Source organism: Pyricularia oryzae, chromosome 6, assembly GCF_000002495.2.
Source record: "Pyricularia oryzae 70-15 chromosome 6, whole genome shotgun sequence".
NCBI lineage: Eukaryota > Fungi > Ascomycota > Sordariomycetes > Magnaporthales > Pyriculariaceae > Pyricularia > Pyricularia oryzae.
This window is the reverse complement of record NC_017853.1, coordinates 3,159,619-3,185,535: the sequence shown is the minus strand read 5'-3', so window position 1 is coordinate 3,185,535 and position 25,917 is coordinate 3,159,619. Positions and strand designations below refer to the sequence as shown.

Below are 25,917 nucleotides of genomic sequence, written 5' to 3'. Positions count from 1 at the left end.
ATTTGCCATTGATGTTACGATCGTCTCCTGGAGATGGAAAGGGTCCAAACTGATGAGTAAGTAGACGGCAGTATGGGCAGGCTCTTGGATATAAAAGCAGCTGCTTTTCTTGTCTTCTTTCCCCAAGAACTTCATCATTGAGTCCATCACCCATCACAACAATCAGCTCTGATTCCGCCATTCATACAAACATCTCTCACCATGCGCTTCTCCATCACCACCATTATCGCCACTCTGGCCCTGAGCATCAACGCCATGCCCGCCCAGAGCGAGCCCGCCGCCGTGGTCAACCGGGACGTCAGCTCAAGCGAGCTCGCACAGATGATGCGAGGTGAGTTTGTCTTGATTCCTACATCTCTTTTTTTCTTTTTTTTCCACAAAGGTCCCGTCTAACAGACACACAGACTTCAAATCTTCCGCCGCATCCGTCGAGGCGCAGGCCTGTGACTTGGACTGGTGGAACACCTGCAGGGACACGTGCCCCATCGCAGGACCCTGCCAGGGATGCACGATCGGCTGCATCATCGGGTGCTGTGGAAGCTCTGGCTGCTGCTAAGGACATGCTAGATGCTGTGGCCTGATTGGATCTGTGAAGAATTCGGGGCCAGTTTGATCAGCCTGTCTTAACTTTCTTCTGAGCTGTCCCTACCGAACCTGTTATGTATTTTCTTTTGGATTACTGGATTTAGGAGCAGAGCTTTCATGCTGTGATCCTCTCATTCAGTAACTTCAATGATACTGCCCACCTTTTTGCCAGTCTTCTCCAGGCGTTGCCCATTGCTGTCTCTCTGGTAAAGACTGAAGCCTGGTGAATTGCATCCCAGCTTCAAGCTGCATATCTGTTGGAAAAATACAACAAGTTCTCCATCCGCACAACATGCATTTGAAAATGACATCACATCACGAATTGGATTCATAATTCCCAAATTATTCTGGCTGATTGTATGTCATTTCAATGTATGGATAGTAGAAGCCAGAACTAGAGTAAGTGAGGAGCTGACGTGCTCAACCAATCACTCTATTATCTCAGATCTAAACGTTGTCAATAATAAAACTCGCATCGTTTACATCAAAGCTTGTGTCCCAGCTTAAATTAAGACTTGCAAATAGAATGAAAAATAACATGGGGCCTGAGGCAAGTAAAGCTGTCTAATTAGAAATGAAGAATTCCAAAAAAGGGATGGGAGAGTTTTAATCAAAGCCGAGTTTGGGCGTGCAGTTTTGTAAGCCATTCGGGTTAACACGCGCAGTGTTTTGATCGGAAGCACTTGTAAGGTATGGAGTTTTCGTGGAAAGGAGCAAATTTCGGTAGCAGCCCCTGGTGTGAAAGTCTGGATTGGGAAAAACGAAATCAAGTTTACAACAGTAAATAAAGTTAAAAGCGCATGAAAAGGGTTCAGAGGATCGGAAAGACATGTAGTAATGGCGTCGGGTCACAAAGAGGCAAGGTTAGGATTACGACGTCCAGGCGCGGGGAATTCAAGCATGAAAAGGTTGCGATCCTTGATCTCAACTTCCGCGGAGATAGTAATTTAGCGTACGCTACCGAACTAGAATCAAAATGCACTCCAGAAACGTAAAAGCTACATGTGTACAGTATGATGTGGATGTCGAAAGATAAATCGTCTGTTTATGTTGAAGCGGCCCCAACGAAGGCTACCCCCTGCATGCACCTGGTAGACAATAGAAATCAACTTGCCATAAGCCAAAGCAAAAAGGAAAAAAAAGTACAGGAAAATCCTTAAGCAGTGCCCTTCTCAAAAGAACACAACTCGGTCTTCTTGATGACGGTTTCCGCCAGGGCCGAAAAGGAGCCACTGCTCAAGAGGTCCAGAATCTGCAGCACGGCGCCAAACTCCCTGGTGATCCAGTTGCGGATCTCGATCGAGACCAGCGAGTCCAGCCCGTAAAAGACGGTCCCCTTGCTGGGGTCCAGCTCCTCGCGCGGCAGCATCAAGACGCCCGCCGCCTTGTCCAGCAGCGCATCCACCACGACCGAGTGCGCCTCGGCGTACGACGTCGCCCTCTTGAGCGCCGCGCCGGGCGAGATGCTCGCTGTCGCCGCCGCCGCGCCATCTCCACCCTCCGCCGCGGCCCGCAGCTCCTTGAGCCTGGCGCGCAGCGGTGCAAACCTGGCGTCGGCGGACCAAAACGTCGCCGGCGCCGCGGGGCTCAGCCGCAGCCCCGTCAGGACCTGCCCGCCGCTGGCGGCCTGCGCACCGTCGCGCGCGACGACGGCCGCCAACAGCGCGAGGATCTCCTTTTCGGATACGGCCTCACCGCCGATCTGCTGCAGGACCTGGCGCTGGCGCTCGGCGTTTTCGGCGAGGTAGCCGGCGTCGCTGACGGCGGCGAGGTCGAGCGCGGCGCCGGGCTGGCCGCAGGCGCGGCGGTGGCGCGCCAGGCTGTCGAGAAAGGTGTTGGCGGCGGCGTAGGCCGACTGGCCCTGGTTGCCGATGATGCCGGCGACGGAGCTGAGGGCGACGAAGAAGTCGAGGGGGTGGTCGGCGAGTGCGGTGTGCAGGTTCCAGGCGCCGGATACCTTGGAGCGCACTACGGTTTCCCACTGGGGGAAGGTCATCTTTTCGAAAAGGACGTCCTGTGGTGGTTGGTGGGATTGGTGGTTACTGGTTAGTGTTTTGGGTACTGAGAGAGGAGAGGGGGGGTTGGGTTTGCCTTACATCGAGCACCATGGCGCTGTGTATCATGCCCCTGATGGGAGGCATGCCAGCCGACGAAATCTCCGCAATCATCCTCTCTACGTCTTCAACCTGGGCAACATCACACCGAGATACTGAGACCTTTGCGCTGTGGGCAGTCTCGGCCTCCTTGATCATGTCAGCCACCTTGGGCGAGACAGCATCGGATCGAGACACAACAACCACGTGCCTCGCCCCCTTTTCTGTCATCCACTTGACGATGCTCCGCCCGATTCCACCCGTCCCGCCAACGACAACATACGTAGCATCGCCCCTGAACAGCCGATCAAACGTCCGCGGCGAGTAGGTCGCCTTGACCAGATCGCCCGGCGCGGCCGTGACGAGGATCTTGCCGTGCGCCTTGCCGGCCTGCAGAGTGCGAAACGCCGCCTCGACCTCGCACACGCCAAAGACGGTGATGGGCGAGATGGGCCGGACGGCGCCGTAGCTCAGCAGCCGGAACACGTCGTCGAGCAGCCGGCGCATGACGCGCGGCCTCTCCTGGGCCACGAGCGTCAGGTCCACCGACGCAAACGTCGCGTTGCGGTCAAACACCCCCATGCCCAGCCCGGCGTTGGCCAGGATGCTGCGCTTGCCAATCTCGACGAAGCGCCCAAACGGCGCCACGCACTCCCACGTCTCGCGCAGCGCGTCGCCCGCCAGCGAGTTGAGCACCACGTCCACGCCCCGGCCGCCGGTGGCGCGCCCGACGGCGGCGGCAAACGAGACGTCGCGGCTGTAAAAGATGCGGTCGCCCGGGACGGCGTACGTCTCCACCAGGAATTCGCGCTTGGCGGCGCTGCCGACGGTGGCGTAGACGTCGGCGCCGACCATGCGCGCCAGCATGACGGCGGCCTGGCCGACGCCGCCGGCCGCGGCGTGGATCAGCACCGACTCGCCCCTGCGCAGGCGGGCCACGTCAAACAGCGCGTAGTAGGCGGTGGCGAAGACGACGGGCACGGTGGCGGCGGCCTCGAGCGTCATGTCGTCGGGCACGCGGGCGGCGCTGGTGGACCGGCAGCGCGTGTAGGTCGAGTAGGCGCCCTCGGAGCTGGCGCAGACGCGGTCGCCGACCTTGAGGTCGTGCACGGCGGCGCCGACGGCCGCGACCATGCCGGCGCACTCGACGCCCAGGTACGGGGACGGCACCTCGCCCATCGACACCATGACGTCCTTGAAGTTCATGCTGGTGACCTTGACCTCGATGAGGATCTCGTCGGCGCTCAGGGGGCTGCTGGGGCTGTTGACCAGGTCGTCGACGAAGTGGAGGGTGTCGAGGGCTCCTTTGGTCCCGGCGACGAGCTTTAGGGGGCGGCCGGGCTGGTGGAAGGGCTGTGGGTATGGGGCTGTTGCGGCGTTGGTGTGCTGCTCGACGAAGGAGTCGAGGGTGGTGTCGTTGCTGACGCGGGCTACGCTGAGGATTCCGTCTCTGGCTTGGAACTCCATGTCTGGGTCGCCGTCTGCATCGATATCGTTTTCGTCGGTGCTAGGCCGCTTGCCAAAGACATGACAGGCAACCTCTGCAATTAGCCTGCTTTCCTCGGCAGCATCCTGACTGGCCTTCCCGTCCAAGTCGAGGGTAGCAAACTTGATGCCAGTTTCGGACCGCACAGTTCGGGCCAGGCCAAAGATCATGCCGAGACGGGGATCTGTGGCGTCGGTGTGAGCCCCCCTCACGACCCACAGGATTCCCTTGGCGGAGAGGATGAGGCGTTGTACGGCGGCGAAGCCTGCGTCGTTGAGTGTTGCGAGGAGTGGTGAGCCATTTAGCTCTGCAGTGACTATACAGATTTTGCCGACGTATGGAGACGTGTCTGCTCCTTCTGAGCAACCAGTTTCCAGAGGAATGGATGTGATGGATTGTCCGGTGCTGCTGGAAACATGTTTCGACAGCTGCTGCTCGAGACTGTCGGTCAGTGTCAGGGTGGTAGGGTTTTGCTGGGTGGGCGGTCCAACAATCATTATGCTGTCTGATATCTCCCTATTCGTATTTTGTGCTGGAGTCGTCTTATTCCGATCCTCGGATCGTGACGTGACCGTCGTGACTTTCTCGCCATGGAGAGGAACCCAATCTATTTTATAGCACAGCTCCCTGGCAACCCCTTGGTCGACCTGCTGCCCCCCAGCGTCATGAATAGGGTCCAGGACCAGCCCCTCCATCGAAATCAATTCTGATTTGCCCTCAATGTCTGTGGCAAACATGGATATCGTGGTAGACCCAGGGCTGGAAAAGTCCGGATTCCCACTGCCATACACACGCATCCTGTCGCCTGGCTTGGAGACGTGGTGGCGCAGATTTCCCGAGATGGACAGGCTCTTGAAGAAGCGAGGCATGAACAGCGAAGACAGCTTGCCCCTCCCGGCACCAACCACAACCCATGCGGCGTGGGTGAATTGATCCAGCAGGGCTGGGTGGATGTGCACGGCCGGCTCGAAGCCCTTGGGCATGGTCCTCGCCGTGTCGGGCACCACCACGTCGGCGGTGCAGGCCGTGTCGCTGGCCGAGCAGTTCTCCATCGAGCGGAACTCCCTGCTATATTTCGCCGTCACCCTATCGAGGTCCCTGTAGATGTCCTCGGCGGCCACCGTCTCGGTGCAGGCTCGTGAGATGGCGTGCTTCTTGGCCTCGAAGCGGGCGGCCTCGTCCGCCTTGGCGTCGTGGACGTTGTTGACCTGGCCCAGCACGCCGGTGCCGACGGTCCTAGGGCTGCCCGGCCTGTCGCCGCCCACCATCCGCGACGACTTGTGCTCGACGCGGATGAGCCCGCGGCAGTGCTCGACCCACTCCCTCTCGCGGTTCCACGAGAAGATGCGGAACTCGTCCCAGATGGCCGACGACTCCCGCGTGCCCTCGGGGTTGGGCCGCATGGTGATGTTGATCTCCGCATCGACGCCCTCCTGGATGACAAACGGCCTGCTGATGGTGACGTCGCGAAACACATACCTGTCGATGGCGGCCAGCGCGTCGTCGTCCTGGTCCTCGTGCCCCGCCCCGTCCTGCCTCTGGCCCACGCCGGCCACGACGGCCCTCTGCGCGGCGGCCTCGACCGCCATGCTCAGGTAGCCGGCCATGGGGTAGACGATCATGTCCTGCATGAAGTGGCCGCGGACCCAGGGCATGTCGTCGGCGCGCACGACGTTGCGCCACGTCGGCTCCAGGTCGTTGGACCAGTCGGCCAGGCTGCCCACCACGTCGCTGCGCGGGAACCGCCGGAACAGGTGCGCCCGCCCGATCCGGCTCTCGTGCCAGTACCGCGCCCCGTGGTCCCACGCGTACTTGGGCATGTCGCTCAGCACCCTGAGCGCCCGCGCCGCCGGCACCGGGAAGTTAACGGCCCCCATGTCGAGCGCCCGGCCGTGCGTGAACAGCGACGCCGCCAGCGAGAGCGTGGTGTCGACGGCGTCTTTGTTGCGCACCAGCGACGCGAGGTACGTGGGCTTCTTGGAGAGCGCGTCGATGCTCTTGAGGATCTGCTTGGCGGGGCCTTCGAGGGCTGGGTGTGGGCCCATCTCGATCAGGAGGTCGAGGTTGTCCTTTCCTTCGGCCGGCGTGCACATTGCCGTCAGGGCTTGGGAGAAGAGCACCGGCTGCGTCAGGTTCTGGACCCAGTATGAGGTGTCGAGGACGGCGAGGTCCCGCACCCTCTTGCCCTTGAGGGACGAGTAGAACTCGACGACGTGCCGGCCCCCCTTTGGCTTGAGGTCGGTTGCCTTGGGGTCCAGCGGGCCGACTGCAGCTCCGTACCAGTCCGCCACCAACTCCATATGGTGCGAGTGGTAGGCCGTCTCGACGCGCACCCGCCTGTTGAAGAGCTGCTTCTCTTCCACCTTGGCCTGCAGCTCCTCCACAGCCGCCACATCACCCGAAGCCGTGATGCTGCCGGGGCTGTTGACACACGCGACGACCACCCTCCGAGCCGGGTCAGGGGTCATGGTCTTGATCATCTCCGAGACCTCCTCCGACCCAGCCCCGACCGCCAGCATACCACCCTTGAGACCCGGGTACGCCGCCTTGAGCTGCAGCACCGACTGGCCTCTGAAATACGCAATGGCCGCGCACTCGTGCAGCGTCAGCGCGCCAGCCGCGTACGCCGCGCCAATCTCCCCGCTCGAGTGCCCGACCACGGCATCCGGGCAAACGCCCCAGTCGCGCAGCAGATCGACCAGCGCCAGCTGGACGCCCGTGCAGCCGGGCTGGCTGAGCTCGGCGTCCGAGATGCGCGACGTCTTGGCGTCCTTTTGGGTAAGCTCCGCGACCAGGCTAAACGTGGCACCCAGCCGGGAGAGGCAGGCGTCGAAGCTCTCCAGCGAGGCCTGGAACACGGGGTACGAGGCCAGCAGCTCGCGGCCCATGGCGTGCCACTGCGCGCCCTGTCCGGTGAAGACGAAGCCGATCCTCGGGGGCCGCGTCGACCTGATGGGGTTGGCGGGGCACGAGGTGAAGCCGGACGTGAGGGCGGTGCTGTCGGCCCCGACCACGGCGTGCTTGTACGGCAGCAGGGACCGCCGCTGGCCCAGCGTGTAGGCCATGTTGGGCAGCACGGCGCTCTGGAAGGCGATGGGCCGCCGCTCGATGTAGAAGGTGATGTTGGCCATTTGCTTGGCGAGGGCGCTTTTGCTGCTGGCGGAGACGACGAAGAGGCGCTTGGGCTCGACTCGCTTGTGGGGTGTCTGCTCGGGTTTGGGGGTTGTTGTAGTTTCGGTGATGGTTTCGGTGGGGGTTTCTGTGGGCGTTTCCGTGGTGGTTTCGGTGTTGATAGCAATGGCGGTAGCAGTGGCGGTGGTGGTGGTGACATGGTCAATGACGGGAGGCGGGACTGCATCAGCCCCTGGACCCTCAACTTCAGCTTGGTCACTATTCGCCGCCCGATCTGCCTTTCTCTTCTCCAACAGCTCCTCCAGACTGAGTCCTTCCTCTCCTGGTAGCCTGAACGGCGCTTTCTTGGTCTTGACTCTTGGCGGCGCAGCCAGGACAGCATGTGCATTGCCACCTCCAAAGCCGAAGCTGTTGATGCTTATGTACTTTTTCCCCCTGGGCCAGGGCATGACCTTGCTTGGCACTTTTACGCCCCACTCGTCGAATGGTATCTCCTTGTTGCCCTCTCTGAAATCATGGTTCGGCAGCACGTACCCCCTCTCCAGCATCATTGCCGACTTGATCAGGCTGACGATACCGCTGGCCCCCTCGAGATGTCCCACGTTGGTCTTGACAGATCCCACCAGCAGCGGCTGTCTGGGGCTCCTATCCTCCCAAAACATGTCGTGCAGCGCCTTCATCTCCAGCGGGTCGCCCACCTTCGTCCCCGTCCCATGGGCCTCGACGTAACCGCAGTCCCGGGGGTCGAGCCCATTGTCCGCATACACCTTGCGCATCAGATCCAGCTGCGACTCCCCATTGGGCATGGTGATGCCGTTGGTGCGACCGTCCTGGTTCACTCCGGACCCGACCACCAAGGCACGGATATTGTCGCCATCCCGCAGCGCATCCGCCAGCGGCTTCAGGATGACCACACCGGCACCCTCGCCGCGGCCGAAGCCGTTGGCGCGCGAGTCAAAGGCGTACGACCGCCCGTCGCCCGAGAGCAGGCCGTTGGACGACATGGCGACAAAGTGGTCGGGCATAACGTTAAGGTGGCTCGAGGCCAGGACCACCAGCGACGAATCGCCGCAGCGCAGGCTCTGCATGGCCAGGTGCAGGGCGGTCAGGCTGGAGGAGCAGGCGGTCTCGACGGTGTGGCTGGGGCCGCGGAGGTCGAAAAAGTACGAGACGCGGTTCGCCATCATGGTGGGGGCGTTGCCGGTGCTCTGGTGCATGGGCTGCGTTTCGAGGTCGCGCAGGTTGTTGAGCTCGTAGTCGGTAAACGACCCGCCCGCGAAGCAGCCCACGTTGCGCCCCGCGATGCTGTGCATGGGGATCCCCGCGTTCTCCAGCGCCTCGTACGTGCACTCGAGGATCAGCCGGTGCTGCGGGTCCATGGCCACGGCCTCGCGCTCCGTGATCTTGAAGAATGGCGCGTCGAACAGCCCAATGTCTTCGCTCAGGAAGCAGCCCCCGACCGGGTTGAAGCAGCCCAGCCGGTCCGGGTTTGGGTGGTGGTAGCCCTCCTTGCTGAAGCGGTGCGACGGGATCTCGCTCCACCCGCTGCGGCCCAGGCAGCACAGCTCGTAGAAGGCTTCGGGGTCGGACACGCTGCCTGGAAGACGGCAGGCCATGCCGACGATGGCGACGGGCTCATACTTGGGGCCGGTTGGTGGTGGGAGTTTGCTCTGTCTTGTGTCTTGGGTGGATGGGATGTTGTTGATGGGGGTCTGGCTTGGGATACTGCCATTGGTCCCATTAGTGCCGCTGGTCCCATTAGCGCCGTTGGCCCCATTGCTGGCACCGTTTGTGTGGTGATGGCCGTTGCTGTTCATGTCGGCGGCCTGGGTGGCATCAACAAAGTTGTCACCGAGGACAGCCCCTTCAGCCGCAAGAGGGACTTCAAACAGAGGCAGAGGCTCATTGGCTGGTGACGCCGGAGTTTCCAGCGGCGTGCCTACTGGAGAGCTCATTGTTTCCGAGGTAGAGGTGTCATGGTCGACGGCGTGACTCTCTGGGGATTCATGGCGTCGACCATTTGTCTCGTGCTCGGGCTGCAGTGCGATAGGAGCCATCTTTGCAACTGATGTCCAGATGTGCAGAATCAAGTTCTGGAATAAAGGCTCCTCCTGGCCGAGTAGCTGTCGTGACTCGTTGCTAGCCTAGGCTTTGCACTGTGCAGGTGGTGTTGGTCTGTCGAGACTAATATCTCTAGAACTAGTGGATTCTGCACTAGGAGTTCCTGGATGCTTCTCATAACATGAGGCTACATGCTTTGACAAGAAGAATTCTGGGACACTTGAACAGCTTTCAAAAAGTGCTGGCCGGAACAAGTGAACAACAGTGGTACTCTTCACCATTCACGAGGGATCAGACTGGACTTAAGTGTCGTGATTTTCACTCTTGATCCCGTGCTCCTTTAGGATATCTGGCTTTTTACCATCCTCCGTATGTTATCTTAATTTTCCATATCCCAAGACCAAAAGATCGTATAACATGTTCCTTGAATCACAAGCTCCCGAGTTGCTCCAGTCCTCTACTTCCCGCAGATCCTTATCAAACCTCCGTTTGGGAACCCGGGCCTTTGGAAAGGGCCTCGCTCCTCCATGCCCCAATTTGGTATCATTCGCCAGCCCGGGCCAATCAAAACATCCCTAATTGTCGGCAGTTAGGTCGGGTAGGGTATCATATAAGGTCGGCAAGTTCTCGCCTATGAGCTTGCAATCCGCAGCCATGATAACGCTCAATGCGGCAATCAACGGACCAAAGACATTCACGTCAAATCCAAGACAATATACGGGCTGCAACATGAGAAACGCGGGAAGTTTAGAGTGGCCTGCATACCGGTTACCACGTCCGGAAGGGATTTATCTGCGTAATTCTCCTAGTGCTGCCGGACCGGGGAAATTACCCGGATCGGTCCTTAATGGTTTGTTTTGCCGCCCAAATGCCATCCCCACATCCTGAGACGAGTGACGGTACTCGGTTAATATGCTGCCGGGACTTTGAGGTTCCAGATCAAGCAGTATCTGCATGATGATGTTCAGTGCGACGGACTAATCATGCGCAGCACTGCAGGATTGAAATTGCTTGTTTTGCTTATCATGATTGATCTTGATGTGGCGTCTCCTCAGGAAATGATTCAGTCTTTTACTGGTGAATTACTTTCAGCCGGGGCCATTGCATCAACATGATAACAGCTGATAAAAGACTTTCTGGTTATATCGCTCCTTGGCCAGGAACACATTCTTGTCGTCACGCAGCCAGATCTTTGATGATTTAGACACAATCTTACTCCTATTCGATCCCAACACAGATTTCATACAGATACTAGACTAGAGAGTGCCGGATCTGAAAGGAATGCGTTGATAGGTTTCATCACATCCAACAGAAGAAAAAGACTGCCTGGTACTTGAAGAAATCTAGCAATCAAAAAGCATACAAACCAAAACACATCTTGAGTTTTGATACCAGTAGAGCCAGTGTAACCACACCAATGCAGTCAGATCCCTATCTTCCGCCCTTCCACTTTCCACCTTCCACCTTAGGCTGATGCCCTTCTAAACATCAAGGCAAACACGTCCCTCCACCAGCCCACCCACCCCCTGAGCACGGTGTACCCTGCCAGGACCCGCGTGTACCGGTAGACAAACGTCTCGCAGTTCTCGTAGTCGTGCGCGTAGCACTCCCAGGCCGCCTGGCTGCCGGGCCAAACCCCGCCCCTGCCCGTGTTGGTGCTGCCGGGGTCGATCTCCACGATCCTCGCGCTCTGGCCGGCCTCCACGCCGAGGTCCTCGACCTTCATCCGCGGGCCCACCACCGCCGCCCGGCCGCAGACGTCCTTGACCGCCACGAACCGCGTCCCGGCGTCCACCACGTCCGCCGCCGTCGCCTTGCCGCCCCCGGCCAGCACGAACATGACCCCGTTGGGCACCATCGGCGTGTCGACAAAGCACGGCAGCAGCATGTTGACCCGGATCCCGCGCCAGAAGCACGTCACGCGCAGGCACCGAAACAGCGCCGTCACCGCGTGCTTGGACGCCGTGTACTGCGGCGACCCCGTCAGCGGCATGATGCCGCCGATGGACCCCATGAGGAGGATGTGCCGGTCGCGCTGCTTGTGCCACTTGGCGATGCGTTTTTGCTTGTCCTCGGCGCTCTCGCCGTCGTCTGTGGCGCGGGTCCCCGCTTCCGCCTCGTCGTCCCTTTGCGGCGCCGGGTTCTTGAGCAGCCAAAAGATGGCCAGCTGCACCGTGTACAGGACCCCCGTGAGGTTGACGTCGAGCACCTTGGTCCGGGGCGGCGGCGGCGCCTCCCCGTCGAGGTCCAGCGGGTCGCCAAAGATGCCCGGCTCGCCCGGCTTGCCCGAGTCGTGCCCGATGCCCGCGTTGGGCACGACGACGTCGATGCCGCCGGTCGGGCTGGCGCGCACCGCGGCCTTGAACAGCGCGACCTGGCTGGCCCAGTCCGTCACGTCGCAGTGCTGGTAGTGGTGGTGCGGGCTGCCGCTGCTGCGCCGGAGCTCGGCCACCAGCTCCTCGCCGCGCCTGTCGTCCAGGTCTGCGATGAAGATGAAGGCGCCGTGCGTCGCCCACTCGCGTGCAAACGCGGCCCCCAGACCGGAGGCCCCGCCGGTGATCAGGATGACTTTGCCGGCGACACCGGACTTGTCAAATGGGGCGGAGAAGTCGACCGGGGCCATGGCGCGGATGACGGCGGCGACGTGGTCGTCGTCGACCCCGATGCTGCCACCGACGGCCTTTTCTTTGGTCATGGTACTGTGTTGGATGGTGATGGAGGTCTAGCGGTGGTGGTAAATCGACAAATTTGTTTTGGGGGGAATTTAAAATAAAACGAGTACGACTTTTTCTAGTATGCTGTTGGAAAAGGCTTTGGATTTGGCAAAAGTCAGAGACTCTTGAATATCACCTTGGTCGACTACTATGCAAAGAATTTTGCATGACCTTGGGATGAATGATATGCAGCTCAGAATTCATCAGCCCACACATGCCCCGGCAGGCCTCACGTATTGTTCCAAGCTGCAAAAAAAAAAAAAAAAAAAAAAAAAAAAAAAAAAAAACTGCATTCATTCCCAAGGCTCGGAGCAACAACAACTGTCAACCGCGTAACATCTTGCCCAAAATGGAACACCCTTGGCTTGTATCAATGAGCAACCCCGCGCCATTGCCATGCTCGGAGCATTCCAGCATTTGCATTCTCTACCCTCAACAAAGCACCCCGCCAAATCGTTTAACAAATCCCGATCCAGGAACCGACAATCGTGTGCAGCATGCCTGATTTTATCCCCACTCCCGGATATATTGGGTGGGCCGTTCCTGAAGTCAACAAACCTCCGATGACAGTTCGGTTCGCATCTCCCGTGTTGGTGGGTGTGACAACCCCTGTTCTGCTATAGTGGGCGCGTCGGTATATGATGCGGCTGCCATGCGACGGATGCTACGCTCGAGTATGCCGCATCACAATGCCGTGTTTCTGCGTGATAAGGAGCCGCAAGGGAAATTGATACTAGGTTGTTGTTACAGATAAAGCAAGACGCGTCCAGTACGATACCCATCTAACCAGTCAAAAATCCAACCGGCGGCTAAATACAGCATAAACCAGGCACAATGCGCGCTTCCGTTCGCCAACGTAATATACGCTGGGATTGTGCAGTCGACTCGTACCACCGATTTAGTAAATGGAAAGCAGGAACAATACTCACGAAGCAAAACTCTTCATGTCAGCCAATTCACCAGTCCCGGCTGAATCGTTACATCCCTCCGGACGCCCACTACCACTTTTGGAACGCCAGCCCACGCATGCTTCAGCCTGATTTCCTCAGTCGGGCCAGTGCCACAAGCCAGCATTCCAGGTTCGCCGCAACCCCCTTACCCAGCGACTCCTCGACGACGCCATCCTGCCAGCTCAGCCCGACGGACAGGCCCTGGCCCTTGACGCTGATGGTGCTGACGTTCAAGCCGCGGCCGACCGCCTCGGCGCAGATGAGGAACCGCGCCCTGTCAATGGCCCAGCGTCCGCCGCCACGGGGGCCGTCGCTGCCGTCCAGCACGCCAATGTTGGTGACCATCCACGACGACGACCGCGGCTTGTCGGCGTTGGCCTCGTGCTCGGCCCGCCAGTCGCCCACAAACTTCATCATGCCCGTCGCCATGTCCGTCGTGCCCGTCTCGAGGTACTCGTTGATGTCCCGCCGCACCCCCTGCGCCGCTTCCCACACCACCTTGGCCAGCTCGGCCGGCAGCTCGGGCGCGGCTGTCGGTGCCGCCGCCTGCTGCGACGTCGTCTGGGCCAGCAGCCTGCGGATCTCGGCCACCTGCCGCCGCCCGAAGCGGTGCTTGGACGAGCACACGTAGTTGGCCATGGTCTCGTACGGATCCATCCGGTCGTGGCCCGTCTCTTTGTCCGTGGGTTTTATGAAGCGCCGCGTCGTGATTGGCGTCTCGGCCCGGAAGGCGACCTGCTCGGACTCGGGGATCTGGAGTGCCATGGCCGTGAGCGTTAGGGCGTGCAGGAGACCCGTGAGGGTCGTGTCGTGCCTCCTGCAGAGCTGGAGGACGGTCGACAGGGGCTCTTCCGGGAGGCCAAACTCGGCGTAGTGCGTTTTCATCGGCCCTCTCCGCATCGGAGCCCAGTGCGCATAGCTGCGCTTCATGGATTCTGGGGTCAGCCACGCTGGGGCTTTGTGTTCAAATAGAGTCTTGAGGAGGTACGGCGGCGTCAACTTCATCTTGAGCAGCTGCTCGTGCGGCTGCGGGAAGCGGCGGGGGTCTATGGACGCGGAGACGGGGTGCGGCCAGCTATCTTCTGGTCTTGAGGCCGCGGTCGCATCCGTCTCTTGCATCTCTGCATCGCAAGCGTTGAGCTGCCGTAGCAGAAGCATGTGGAAGATCTTCCCGCTCATGCCGTCCACGTTGGTGTGGTTCCAGCTGAACAAGACGTCAAGATAGTAGGACTTGTCGGCCGCCCGACGGCGAGTTGCCAACATCCTCCATCCAGGGCGCGTCTCGAGATTCTCAAATTTGGCATCTAGCAGAAACTCATCCTGGGAATCCTGCAACTCCTGGTCCGCCGTCTGCGTCACGTACTTGACGTGGTTGGCAAGCTCGATTTTGTCAAGTTCAACCCACTTGGGGCGACGCGAGTCTTCCCCCAGCAGTCCAACTCTCAACAGCGGCTGTTGTCGAACGACTCCCGCCACAGCTCGAGCGAGCCAGGTCGGGAGCACACCTTCATCGGACTCGGCGCTGCTGTTTTCTAGGATTGCTGAGACGTCTGGCCCGGCATAGCTGCATGCAACCGACGTGCCGGCGTAAAAGTCCAAATGATGTAGAGCTGACTGGTACTGCTCTCTGTGCACGTGATACGTTTTCGCACGTCAGCCGGAATCGCACAGGTTTGAGGTTCGTCAAATGGCAGAAAAGCGCCACGGGTGGCTGAGAGCAAGCAAAAGTGAGACTTTGCACCTACAATTGACCAAGAGGGCGGATTACTGTTTGTTCAGAGCCTTTGGTGGCTTTGGATTTGGTGGGCTTAAAGTCAGTCATCATATGTAGATGCCTCAATGTTCACAAGGTAGGTGAGTCAAAATAAATGAAGCGCAGTAAGTCGTTTTTCCTGTGCCGTGACTCAACTTGAACTACAAGCGGTGAAACTGCCGAGCAAACAGCTATATCGTCAAGTTTCATCAAAGGATCAAATGTCCGATAGGAGAAAGCTTGACACATCACGACTGGCGAAAGTATCAAGATATATTTGCCAGCTAGCAATCAGGGGCGTATTTTGCAGCCATCGTTTTTGCAGCTTCTTGGCTTGCTTGCCCTTCGGCGTCCGCGGGTCAGCAAGGGCGAACGCACCCTGGCTGACCATTATGTGGACCAAGTGAGATTCTCGAATGCCGCGTAAAACTCAGATCCATCTCGCCTGTTGCTCACATTCACAGGTGTATGTTGCTCCAATGATCTGAGAGAAAGAAAGCCCGTTTGCTTTTAAAAATTGGATATCTGGTCGGCCATTGGTGCGGGATGCAGAGAATGAATGAATACGTCCTGCTCTGCAGGAAAAGGGTCTGGTATGGTGGTGTCGGCTGACTGAGCCTTGGCCCGCCTTGCCCGCCAGGCGCATCGATGACACATAATCTCGCCTTACGGTCCTAGTGAGTACAGTGGGGTCGTCCTCCACTTTTGTTGCTGCTAGGGTCGGCCTTGCGGAATACGCTGGTTATACGTCCAATTGCGCCTAGACATAGAGCTAGTGCGACTCAATCGCGGATATAGTTCCCAGGAAACCAAACAGGACTGGAACTAAATGTTTATTTCCATGTCTTCAATCATATTCGAGCGTATTGTCGATGTGCGAGGACGTCCGTAGCTAGGCACATAAGCACGTTGAGTGCCTTATGTAAGAATAAAAACAAAAATAAATAAAAAATACATAAAATAACTTCGGAGCCGAGATCACAGTGGCTGTGACGTTAGCTTATCGGCTTACTCCACGCTACACATCCCTACAACCTCCACTGGTCTTTTGCAAAATTCCATTCTTGCCTACGCTGTTTGTGTTCCAAACAAAGTCTGAAACCGACTTTCCTTAGACACAAGACCAAAAGCACCACCGAGACAACATCATATTGACTATTGTAGCGATTGAACTGTCGTCTTTGCCTAGACAATTAAACCATTTACCATCGCCCCAATAACGCAGTCGCAAAAAACCCATAATTCTTTTGGGTCAAGACTGGGCGTAGAAAGGTGGTTCAGTAGCCCCAGTCAGCAAGACATTCAGCGTCGGGTACCTCGCTGAGGGTCAGCATCTTGTCGAGCATGCCTGCCTAACGCTCCGAGCAAGTCTCGAACTAACCTGGCCACATCTCACCACACCACCAACGGTCACTATGCAGCGAACAAATCCGGGGTTACTACGGCCTTCCTGAGGGCGATGGAGATCCCTCCACGGGACGGCGTGTAGCCTGTGGGGCTTTGCACATTAGGTGTAGTAAGGCCGGGAGCGAGAAGTATTCAGCTCGTTCAAGACGAAGCCGATGATCCCTCTCAACTTGTCAAATTGCTCTCCTTATATCAACCACTTGCCCTTTCGTTTGGACTCCACAGTGCTGTAGGGATGTCTGGTAGAATTGAACCAACCATCATATTGCATATCACCAAATCAACTATGGACTCTTGACAGCTGTAGAACAATAAAACTATTATACTGTTTTTTTATACATATTCAACTTGCTGTTTGTCGCAGACGCTCACACACACCTGCAGCCATGCGATTCCTCAACATCCTGGCCGTCGCAACATGCGCGAGCGCTCTCGTCATCGACCTCAACCCGACAAAGCTAACGGATGCGCAGGAAAAGGCACTTGCGGCCATCACGGTGCAAGACGACCCGAAGCCCAAACCTGAACCTGGCAAAGAGGACCCAAAACCACAAGACGAGCCTAAGCAGGAGCCTCCCAAACAAGAACCCCCAAAACAGGATCCTCCCAAGGAGCCCCCCAAGCCTGAACCCAAGCCAGAACCCAAGCCCGAACCCAAGCCCGAACCGAAACCTGAACCCAAGCCTGAACCTCCCAAGAGCAACCTGAGCGGCGACCAGCAAAAAGCCCTGGACGCGCACAACGCCGCTCGCGCCGAGGTCAAGGACGGGCAGAAGCGGGACCCGATGCAGTGGGACAAGGGCCTCGAGGACGCGGCGCGCAGCTGGGCCAAGCACCTGGCGTCCCGGAACCAGGGGCTCGAGCACGCCAAGGACCGCGACGGCAAGGGCGAGAACCTCGCCGGCCGCATCATGGACGGCGACGCCATGGAAAAGGCCTCCAAGATGTGGATCGACGAGAAGAAGGACTACAAGTGCGGCGTCAAGATACAAACCTACATCGACAATGGCAACTTTGGCAAGATTGGCCATTACACCCAGGTCATCTGGCCAAAGACCACAAAGGTTGGCATCGCGGTGGAGGGTGGTTTTGTTGTCGCGAGGTATAGCGAGGCTGGAAACATGTGCGTATTTTTTCCCCCTCTTCCTTCCCTCCTGACCCTTTTTTGAACTTGATGGTCGCGTCTTATCGAAATACTAACATATAATTTTACTCTACAGGATGAGTGAGGCTGCATGTAAGAGTTGAGCCAGGAGCTCGCCTCTTCTACATATCTGTTTTCTTTCGGCGTTGACGCAGACAAATAAGTACCTGGGCCTGGGGTTTCTGGTTCGCATTTGGTCTTCAATTCATGATTGTCTTCTTTTACTCCTAATTCTATTTTTGTTGTTCCTTTTCTTCTTATTAGCCGGGCCGGTCGATACCATGATATTCAGTGTAAATAGATTTTTCACCTTTCCTTTGGATTTTCTCGTCCACGATTTTCTGTTCCAAACAATTTCATTTCGCACGTCGAGGCATACTTTCAAATTCGACTGAAACCGACAAGCGACAATACAGTAAGCTGTGGTAGACGATTCCTCAAATTAAGCCAAGAAAAAGCCAATAAGCGATACACTAATGGACCCTGCAAAACATAGTAAGACGGCAGTGACGCATGCAGGATATCGCCTGCGCCACCCACATTTCGCCTGGAATGCGGGAGCAAGGCGAAGCTGCCCGTACCACCATGAACAATAAACCCTGAACCCCTCTTTTGCTTCGCGAAAAGCCCAACGTGACAGCGACTCCATGCCGCCATAGACCAAGAAACACACTACGCCACAGATCGGCTACTGGCCACCTTGTCAATCCACCGTTTTCCCCAGAGCAAAAACAAAAAACAATGGCCTTGCGAGCTCGCTGCTTGCCCAAGGACGAGGCACCGACGGCGCGATACCAAATCCTCCACGCAATGCAGCGCGAAGTGTTTGGGTACCAGCGAATCGTCTACCTCGCCGGAAGCACGACAGGCAGTGGCACGGCCGACTGGCGCGAGGCCCTGGTCGGCTCGCTCGCGCACCTCCCCGTGACCTGGGTCGACCCGTCACGACCCGAGTGGGACGAGAGTTGGCGCGAGGACTATGACCATGAGCCGTTTCGCGAGCACGTAAAGTGGGAGCTGGATATGAAGCGTCGCGCGGACCTCGTCGTCGTGCACCTTGCCGCCTCGTCTCGGCCGAGCGACGGCCTGTTGGAGTTGGGCGAGATGGCCGGCGCCCGGAGGAGGTGCAAGGTCGTCTGCGAGAACGGGTACCAGAAGCGGGGGGATGTGGTAATGCTCTGCCAGCGGCATGAAATCGCGGTTTTTGGCAGCGTCGGTGAGCTCGCGAGGGATTTGGCCGAGCGCGACTTGAAGGGGGTTTGATAGGCATCGTCGCTATGCGACGTCCTCTGAGGCTGCTGGGGGCGAGTTCGACGGCTCGGGCGTTTTGGCGGAGCCTATCTGTACCCAGCGGCCTTGGGCGTCTCGTGGATGCAAGAATCTCATAACCAGGTGCTCCAAGGGTTTGTAGTTGATCTCGATGTTATCCCAGAGCCGAAAAGAGTCCAAGTTCAGCCCCGCGCAGTCCGTTTTCTCATCATAAACGAGGGCGACGCAAGCCGATTCCCGTCGATGACCTCGATGGTTGTGTATTGGGACAAGCTGCCACACATCGTGCTTCTTTGCTGGCGCAGCCGAGGATGAATCGCCAGGGTCAGCAAAGCATTTGCATCCCGTGAATCGTATGACTTCGGGCTCGTCCCAGTAGTATTCGCAAGGTCGCAAGCCCGAATCATTGACGATGAGCCTCTTGAGACTAGGGAAGCATTTGAGAAACCTAGGAATCATGTCTTCCTTGCAAGTAGTGATCCGCGACCCATCAGGGCAGGCACAAGTATCCGGGTTATGGGGCGCATTAATGGGGTAATAGGTGTAGTCCGGGGTAAGAATGTTGTCGTCGTCAATCTCATAAACCAAAGCCAAGTTTTGGATGGCCTCGAACGCAGGGAAGGGATCAACAGTGACGCTCATGACCTTAGGAAACAGGGACAGTTGAGTTCGCACAAGGCGAAGCGAGATGACGTCTAGAGTGCTATTGTAGCGACAAACCCCACTCCACTCTCTCACCCGAGCATTACGGAAGCCGTGCTCGTCGGGGCTCATCCATCCTCCACGATTCTCGAAGCGAAGGATGTCTGGGAACACCTTGAGCACTGTCTTTCTTGATTCGGCACAGATACCGCTCAAAGTGCGACGGTCGGCCGAGCCGGCGATAAGATCTCGCTCCTCTTTATAATAGACCACAAAAGCCGGTTGGATGCCAGCGACGTTCTGGTAAGGGTAGCGACCTCCACCACGCCCGCCGAGGTCAAAGGAGTACACTCTTGGGCGTCTATCGAGACATTCGAGCCATATCATTTGCCGGAGCTCAGGTGGAAGAGATGAGAATGATGTGGATATTGGTAAGTGCAGATCTGGGGACTGGGGAGAAGCTCTTGTTTCCACGAGTGAATTCATCTTGGGCCTGCTGCTTCAACCAAAAAGGCGTAGTAGTGGTGGGCGAGATCGCAATCTGGGCAAATGCCTTTGTGCGAAACAGCTATGGGTCAGGCATTTTGTGCACTAGGGAATAAAGGATAAGATAGAGGGAACATGAAAGATGGTTTTCGGGGGATCACAGAATCGACTGGATTTCTTCATTTTTTTGGTTGGTGGCTTGGTGCTAAACTCTAACTTTAGCAAATGCTTGTTAATATGGTTTGCAGATTGTAGGGCAACAAGTCACGATATAATACCGACATGTATATGGTCCTTTGTAGAAAGTCCCCAGATCTAACTACAGATGGAAATTTCAGCTAGGGATGGGAAACTCGAACTAAAAACAGGCCGTCCCAAATTAGCTGGATTTGATTGGCCAATGGAGTCAGAGAATCGCGTTCAAGTGGGTTCACTGGATTTGCCAAGGGTCGGATTTCGATGCTGTGTTCCCCGCAAAAGCCACCAGCACCGACCAAAAGACCCCTCCGCGCCGCCACCCACTCCAACCAGCCAACAAACACACCCACTGTACGACATAGCAGCAAAAGCTGGATGTATTTCTTAAATACGCCTCCTCGTTTAGTTGTAACCTGCATGTTCTAGAGTCATCGCTGCGGTTCCAACTAGCTCCATCGAACTTTGCAAGCCACTGCGCATAGCTTCCCCATCATCATCTGCTTGATTGATCCAAACATTACCCACACCTCTTATAATCCTCTCAAAACCAGCCATGGACGACCAGTTCAACGTTAGAACGGACGACGACTTGTTCCTCGACGACTTTGAGCCCGTAGACTCCGAAGCCGTCCCGTCCGTCGTCGCGCCCGAGCCTCAAACGCCAATCGAACACTCCCCGTCGGTCCCCGAAACCCGGCCAACCACCTCTGAAGCCAGGCCGCAGAACCCAACCCCCAGGAAGGCCGCCTCCACCAGGCCACCTCCATCCACGAACACCGAGCCTCGGCCGCGCGGACAGCTCGGCCAGTCGCGACATGCCCCAGCCGCCTCCTCGCCAAACACGCGCGGTGGACGCGGCCAGCGCGGCCGCGGCGGGGGCGGCATAGGAAAGCCGCACGCGCAGGCGGTCCAGCAAGCGAACAAGCCCGAGCCCGCCGAGGCGAGCACCCCCGCCGCCGCGCCCGAGGACAGCAGCGACGCGGTAGAGGGCGCGACGCCCTCCGCGCCGGCCGACGAGGATCCCAACGCGCCCCCGCCCAACGCGCCCACGGGGCCAGCGGCCGCGACCGCGGCGGCGGGGCAGCAGACGCCCGTCAAGCCTGCTTCGGTGACGTCGGAGGCGCGGCTCAAGTCCGGGGCGAACCCGCGCACCAAGCTGACGGACGAGGAGCTGTCGGCCAAGATGGCCGCCATGGCGGTGGCGTCGGCCGAGAAGATGCGGAGGCACAACCAGGCGCAGCGGGACGAGCGGGACCACGAGATGGCCATGGCGCGCAGCGCTGAAGACGCGCGCAAGAGGCGCGCGGCGGAGCAGGAGAAGCGCCGCCAGGCTGAGGAGGATAGGCAGAGGCTTGAGGATGAGAGGGCTAAGAACCGGGAGAGGAAGCTCAAGGCCATGGGCGCCAAGGACGGAGCCTGGGAGCAGGAGGCGCAGCAGGAAGACAGGAGGGCGTTCACCGGAGGGGCCAACGGTGGAATTAGGGGGTCTAAGGGTCTCCATTCTGGCAGGCTGGGCGGGCTCCAGGGTAGCAAGTATGCCACTGGAGATGGCGACGACGCGCCTGAGGATCGCGGCTATCACAACCACCGTGGTGGCCGTGGTGGAGGGAGAGGACGCGGCCGTGGTGGAGATTTCGGCGGCAGAGGCGGCGACCGCAACGGCCAGCAGGCTTCCAAGCCAGCCATCAACAACGAAGCCGAGTTCCCACCGCTGTCGACAAACGCTGCGCCTAAAACGGCGGCGGTGGAGGCGGTTAAGAAGAGCGAGACCCCCGTCAAGATGTTCTCGCCGCTAGCGCCCAACGCTCGGTGGGACGACGAGGTTGAAGCCGAGGACGCGAGAACAAAGGCTGAAGATAAACCCGCCGCCTAGGTTCGAGATATAAATGACGATAAAAAGCGAATGTGAACGGGATGTCATTGGTAACCAAGAAATTCTTGGCCTACCTTTCTAGCGAAGTTCCGCAGGGTAAGACTTTTGATTTTAGGAGTAGCCCGGGGCTGATTGTTATTCGATACAAAGAGCCAAGTGTCAAATAAAGCGATACCACATAGCACAATACGGGAAAAGGGAAAAAATATCATAATCAGATAAACACCGTTTAAAAGTCGTGTGAAAACATATTGCGGCTTACCAAGCTCAATATTATGAAAATATGTGCCCCTGGGATTCTGTCCCAAAACAACAAATCAGCTTAGGTATCGCTTGTCCAATCCTTAACGCCTATATCACATGGTTCCATTAAACGCCATTACAACCAGTAGAACTGGGAATAAAAAGGCATACAAGGTGCCTCACCACCTGCGCCCACGACCTCCGCGACCCCCACCGCCACCGCCACCATAGCCTCCCGCCCGTGGCCCTCTGGGGCCCTTCCAACCATCGTCATAACCTCCAGGCCCTGATTGGCCGTGGTCGTCCAACGGCATCCTGCCACCGCCTCCTCCCCTCGACCGCAGCTCTTTGGGGAAGGCGTCGTACGTCTTCCGCATCTGAGCGTAGCCGAGGTGCATCTTGCCGTAGAAGTGGTCTGCCAGTCGTCTGTCGTTGTCCAGGCGCGAAAGGTACGCGCCGCAGACGTCGCACACCTGAAGCTTCTGGTGACCCGAGGGACCCCCTGTGTCGGCAAGCGCGCGGAGCTCCTTTTCCCGCTCGGCTTTGGCGGCCTGGTTTTGGCGCACGCGCACGTATTCATCTAACGCGAGCGTGACCTGGCCGGACTCTCCTAGGATTTCGACCTCGACCAGGCCGCAGTTTATCGAGTTTTGAAGATCGGATATCGTTCGTAGCTGTCAGCAACAACAGAATGTTAGCGACCAGTCTCCCAAGAACCAAATCGGGCCAAGCGTGGCAAGAGATAGCTGGGAATTATGTGTAACGTACCAGCACATTTGTTTGCCTAATCTCATCGGGGGTCTTCTCCAACCTCCTCTGAGCCGCGTCTATCCTCCTGTTGCACTCGTCGATATACTTTTGCAGATCCCGCATGTAGTCGTACTCAAAGCCCATCTTTTGTCGCTCCTTTTCCGGCAGTGCCTCGTATTCCGCCTTGAGCGCCTCCGAGTGTACTTTTGGGCAAGGGCCTAGATCCTGTCGTGTGTTTGTGAAGAGGTCGTGGGGGCATGTGCCGGCGACGTAGGACCGGCAGACCTTGGAGTCGGTGAGAGAGACTTGGGCAGGGCGTGCGGCGATGCCGCCACCCATAAGTTGCTCTGTAACGGTGCATCTTGGTGTCAGCTTGGCAAGCAAGATGGGGAAGATGGAGAAGATGGGTGCTATGACAGGGCTTACCCAAGAGCTTTCTCTGCTCCGCCGCCATGTTTGCGATGGAGGATTTTGGCTCGACTTTTATAAAAAGCGATGGGGATTGAGTGCAGATGTGGAAGGTGCCTAATGGGTCTGGTCTCAGCTGCTGAGTTTTGCAGAGGGGCGCAAACTGGACTTGCGTGGTGAAGAGTGCTGTTAGGCCGTGGAATTTGCTGCTGTGATCTGCCTACGGAAATTTTGGACGTGACCGCGACAGCTCAATTGAATCTGGATTCTGGAAGCCGCTGCGTGGTGGGGCGTCAGTCAATCGGTGGGCTTCTAACCAATCATAGAAGAGAGCATCAGATTTAAATTGTGGGGTACTCGGATCGTGGAGCTGACATGACACCTACCTCAGGGACACAAGGGTCTCGAAGCTTTCAACCGTCGGTTTTGCCGGACAACGACAGACGTCAAAGCCAACCTTGCGGACCTCTCGACCTTGGGTCCTTTGCTATACAGCCGCGGATGGGGCGGTCGAGGCGATGGCACGATTCGTTCTAGACATCACGATGCAGTCTCTCTTTGCTTTCCTTCTCTTCCCCCTCCTCGCCGCCGCCCAATACCACGAGCAGCTAGTACTTCGACCACTACCCCTATCCGCACTACTCGCCAGTTTCAACTTTCGCGCCAACACGACCATCGCAGACTTTGAAGCGCACAACTACCGACTTTTTCCGCGCTCCCTTGCGCAGATTTTACAACATGCCGGCACCCGCGAGCTGCATTTGAGGTTCGGGCTTGGACGATGGGATGCTGAGAGTTGGGGCGCCAGGCCTTGGGATGGAACTCGGGAGGGCGGCACTGGTGTTGAACTGTGGGCTTGGCTTGATGCAAGCACAGATGAGGAGTATGTTGATTCGTCAGATATGGCAATGAACTTGTCCGGTCTAGTCGGGACTTGTTGGTGGTCGTCATGCTAACTTGGAACCGCTTGGTGATTTCAGAGCCGATCGCAAATGGTTGACGTTGACAAATGCCTTGTCTGGTCTCTTTTGCGCCTCTCTCAACTTTATCGACGGCACACGAACTACCCGGCCTGTCATGTCTTTCCAGCCCGAGGGTGACCACCCCAACGTCACGGCTGCCAACATGCATCTACTCTATGGCACTCTTCCCCGCGAAGTAGTTTGCACCGAGAACCTTACCCCCTTCTTGAAGCTGCTACCATGCAAGGGCAAGGCTGGCATCGCTTCCCTGCTCGACGGCCACAAGCTCTTTGATGCCTCTTGGCAGAGCATGGCGATTGACGTCAGGCCCGTCTGTAGTGAGGATGGCGGCTGCGTTTTGGAGATTGAGCAGACCATTGACATGGTCTTGGACCTGGACAGGGCGAAGCGACCCCGTGGTATGACTTCATCCCATCGTTCTACACGAGGCGTTACATGTACTGACTAAATCCAGACAACCCTATCCCTCGCCCTCCCCCCAGCGAGGAGCTCAAATGCGACACCACCAAGGAGTACCACAATGAACACACCTGCTTCCCCGCAGACTACACCGCCCACCAGGATTGGACATTGTCAAAAGTGTTCGGGCGGTCGATGCAGGGTTCATGCCCGCTGGCTAACAGCGACGTACCCCCAGTATGCATGCAAATCCCCGAAAGCCGCAGTGTGTACACTTCGGAAGGGGTGCACGAGATAAAGAACCCCGACGGGCGGTCGCGATGCTTCAAGGTCGATGACGGCGCTCTCGTCGAGCTTGTGCTTGCCGAGCCGAGCCAGGAATCTTCCGCCCATCCGGAATCGCCGGGAGCTGATTTCGAATCCAGGGGTTTGCTGAAGCCTGAGGTTCCAGCTCTGTATGCCGAGCGCAGCTTGACCGGCCATGGCGCCGAACGCGGCGGCGTACAGACCATTTTCACAAACCCGAGCCCAGACAAGGAGATTGAGTTTGTGTACATGGAGAGCCTGCCTTGGTTCATGCGCATCTACCTACACACCCTGACTGCCCGCGTTGCAGATTCGGAGATTGATTCAAGGGGATCTACGGTCTCGGCTGGCCAGGCCCAAGCCAAAGGAGATAAAAAGGTGATACAGGAGATTTACTATCGACCGGCACTTGATCGCGCACGTGGGTCGCAGGTCGAGGTGCGCATGCGCGTCCCGCCAGCCTCGACAGTCTTTCTCACGTACGACTTTGAGAAGTCCATTTTGAGGTACACAGAGTACCCGCCCGACGCCAACAGGGGTTTCGACGTGGCATCGGCCGTCGTAACCATCCTAAACAGCAACCAATCCTCTTCCACGTCTTCGAGAAACGCCAACCTCAGGACTGCGTCGGTTCTTCTCAGCCTACCAACACCCGACTTTAGCATGCCGTACAATGTCATTATTTTATCCAGCACTGCAATCGCTTTAGGGTTCGGAGGACTGTTCAACATCTTGGTTAGGAGGTTTGTCGGGGCAGACGAAGGTCCTCGGCCGGGTTTGGCGAATGGGCTGGCAAGGTTGAAGCAAAAGATCAAGGGCAAGTTTGGGGCAAATAAAACACCCGGCAAGGACGACGCCCCCACTCTGGCTTCCGCAGGCGACCAGGGTGCTGATGGTAGTAAACAACAGGCGTTGACATGATCGTTTGCAGCATTTAGAACTGATTCTACGTAGTTAAGTTAAAAATAATGAGAAAACTGGCTTTGGTCAGAGCTTTTCGATGGACTGACAATGTATTGCTACTAACATTGATTA

The 25,917-nt window shown here is 57.6% G+C and overlaps 10 protein-coding genes across 10 annotated transcripts; 5 read left to right on the top strand and 5 right to left on the bottom strand.

Annotated features, from left to right (window-relative positions):
* Nucleotides 1-201: 201 nt before the first annotated feature.
* Nucleotides 202-581, top strand: MGG_12043 (uncharacterized protein; the record flags this gene model as incomplete). Its single annotated transcript, XM_003720090.1, has 2 exons — nt 202-331; nt 397-581. The coding sequence occupies 2 exons, from the start codon at nt 202-204 to the stop codon at nt 579-581; spliced, it is 315 nt and encodes a 104-aa protein (XP_003720138.1).
* Nucleotides 582-2,624: 2,043 nt separating this feature from the next.
* MGG_14945 (polyketide synthase) lies at nt 2,625-9,251 on the bottom strand (the record flags this gene model as incomplete). Its single annotated transcript, XM_003720089.1, has 1 exon — nt 2,625-9,251. One exon carries the CDS (start codon nt 9,249-9,251, stop codon nt 2,625-2,627), a length of 6,627 nt encoding a protein of 2,208 aa, XP_003720137.1.
* Nucleotides 9,252-10,745: 1,494 nt separating this feature from the next.
* MGG_03753 (uncharacterized protein) lies at nt 10,746-12,570 on the bottom strand (the record flags this gene model as incomplete). The annotated part of the gene is made up of 3 exons (XM_003720088.1): nt 10,746-11,524; nt 11,711-11,925; nt 12,534-12,570. 3 exons carry the CDS (start codon nt 12,568-12,570, stop codon nt 10,823-10,825), a joined length of 954 nt encoding a protein of 317 aa, XP_003720136.1. The 3' UTR covers nt 10,746-10,822.
* Nucleotides 12,571-12,763: 193 nt separating this feature from the next.
* Nucleotides 12,764-15,336, bottom strand: MGG_03754 (uncharacterized protein). The gene is made up of 2 exons (XM_003720087.1): nt 14,767-15,336; nt 12,764-14,648 (listed from the first exon to the last, which is right to left on the bottom strand). Exons 1-2 carry the CDS (start codon nt 14,844-14,846, stop codon nt 13,103-13,105), a joined length of 1,626 nt encoding a protein of 541 aa, XP_003720135.1. The 5' UTR covers nt 14,847-15,336; the 3' UTR covers nt 12,764-13,102.
* A 527-nt stretch (nt 15,337-15,863) lies between these two features.
* MGG_03755 (uncharacterized protein) lies at nt 15,864-17,732 on the top strand. Its single transcript, XM_003720086.1, has 2 exons — nt 15,864-17,304; nt 17,402-17,732. The coding sequence occupies exons 1-2, from the start codon at nt 16,568-16,570 to the stop codon at nt 17,427-17,429; spliced, it is 765 nt and encodes a 254-aa protein (XP_003720134.1). The 5' UTR covers nt 15,864-16,567; the 3' UTR covers nt 17,430-17,732.
* Nucleotides 17,570-20,007, bottom strand: MGG_17764 (uncharacterized protein). The gene has a single exon (XM_003720084.1). It carries the CDS (start codon nt 19,720-19,722, stop codon nt 18,601-18,603), a length of 1,122 nt encoding a protein of 373 aa, XP_003720132.1. The 5' UTR covers nt 19,723-20,007; the 3' UTR covers nt 17,570-18,600.
* On the top strand, nt 17,886-18,817 carry MGG_03756 (uncharacterized protein). Its single transcript, XM_003720085.1, has one exon. The coding sequence runs from the start codon at nt 18,067-18,069 to the stop codon at nt 18,586-18,588; it is 522 nt and encodes a 173-aa protein (XP_003720133.1). The 5' UTR covers nt 17,886-18,066; the 3' UTR covers nt 18,589-18,817.
* A 211-nt stretch (nt 20,008-20,218) lies between the features above and the next one.
* On the top strand, nt 20,219-22,085 carry MGG_03757 (uncharacterized protein). The gene has a single exon (XM_003720083.1). The coding sequence runs from the start codon at nt 20,474-20,476 to the stop codon at nt 21,791-21,793; it is 1,320 nt and encodes a 439-aa protein (XP_003720131.1). The 5' UTR covers nt 20,219-20,473; the 3' UTR covers nt 21,794-22,085.
* Nucleotides 21,985-23,411, bottom strand: MGG_03758 (uncharacterized protein). The gene is made up of 3 exons (XM_003720082.1): nt 23,213-23,411; nt 22,805-23,133; nt 21,985-22,710 (listed from the first exon to the last, which is right to left on the bottom strand). Exons 1-3 carry the CDS (start codon nt 23,238-23,240, stop codon nt 22,216-22,218), a joined length of 852 nt encoding a protein of 283 aa, XP_003720130.1. The 5' UTR covers nt 23,241-23,411; the 3' UTR covers nt 21,985-22,215.
* Nucleotides 23,412-23,590: 179 nt separating this feature from the next.
* On the top strand, nt 23,591-25,894 carry MGG_03759 (GPI transamidase component GPI16). Its single transcript, XM_003720081.1, has 3 exons — nt 23,591-24,077; nt 24,175-24,575; nt 24,632-25,894. Exons 1-3 carry the CDS (start codon nt 23,713-23,715, stop codon nt 25,801-25,803), a joined length of 1,938 nt encoding a protein of 645 aa, XP_003720129.1. The 5' UTR covers nt 23,591-23,712; the 3' UTR covers nt 25,804-25,894.
* Nucleotides 25,895-25,917: the final 23 nt, after the last annotated feature.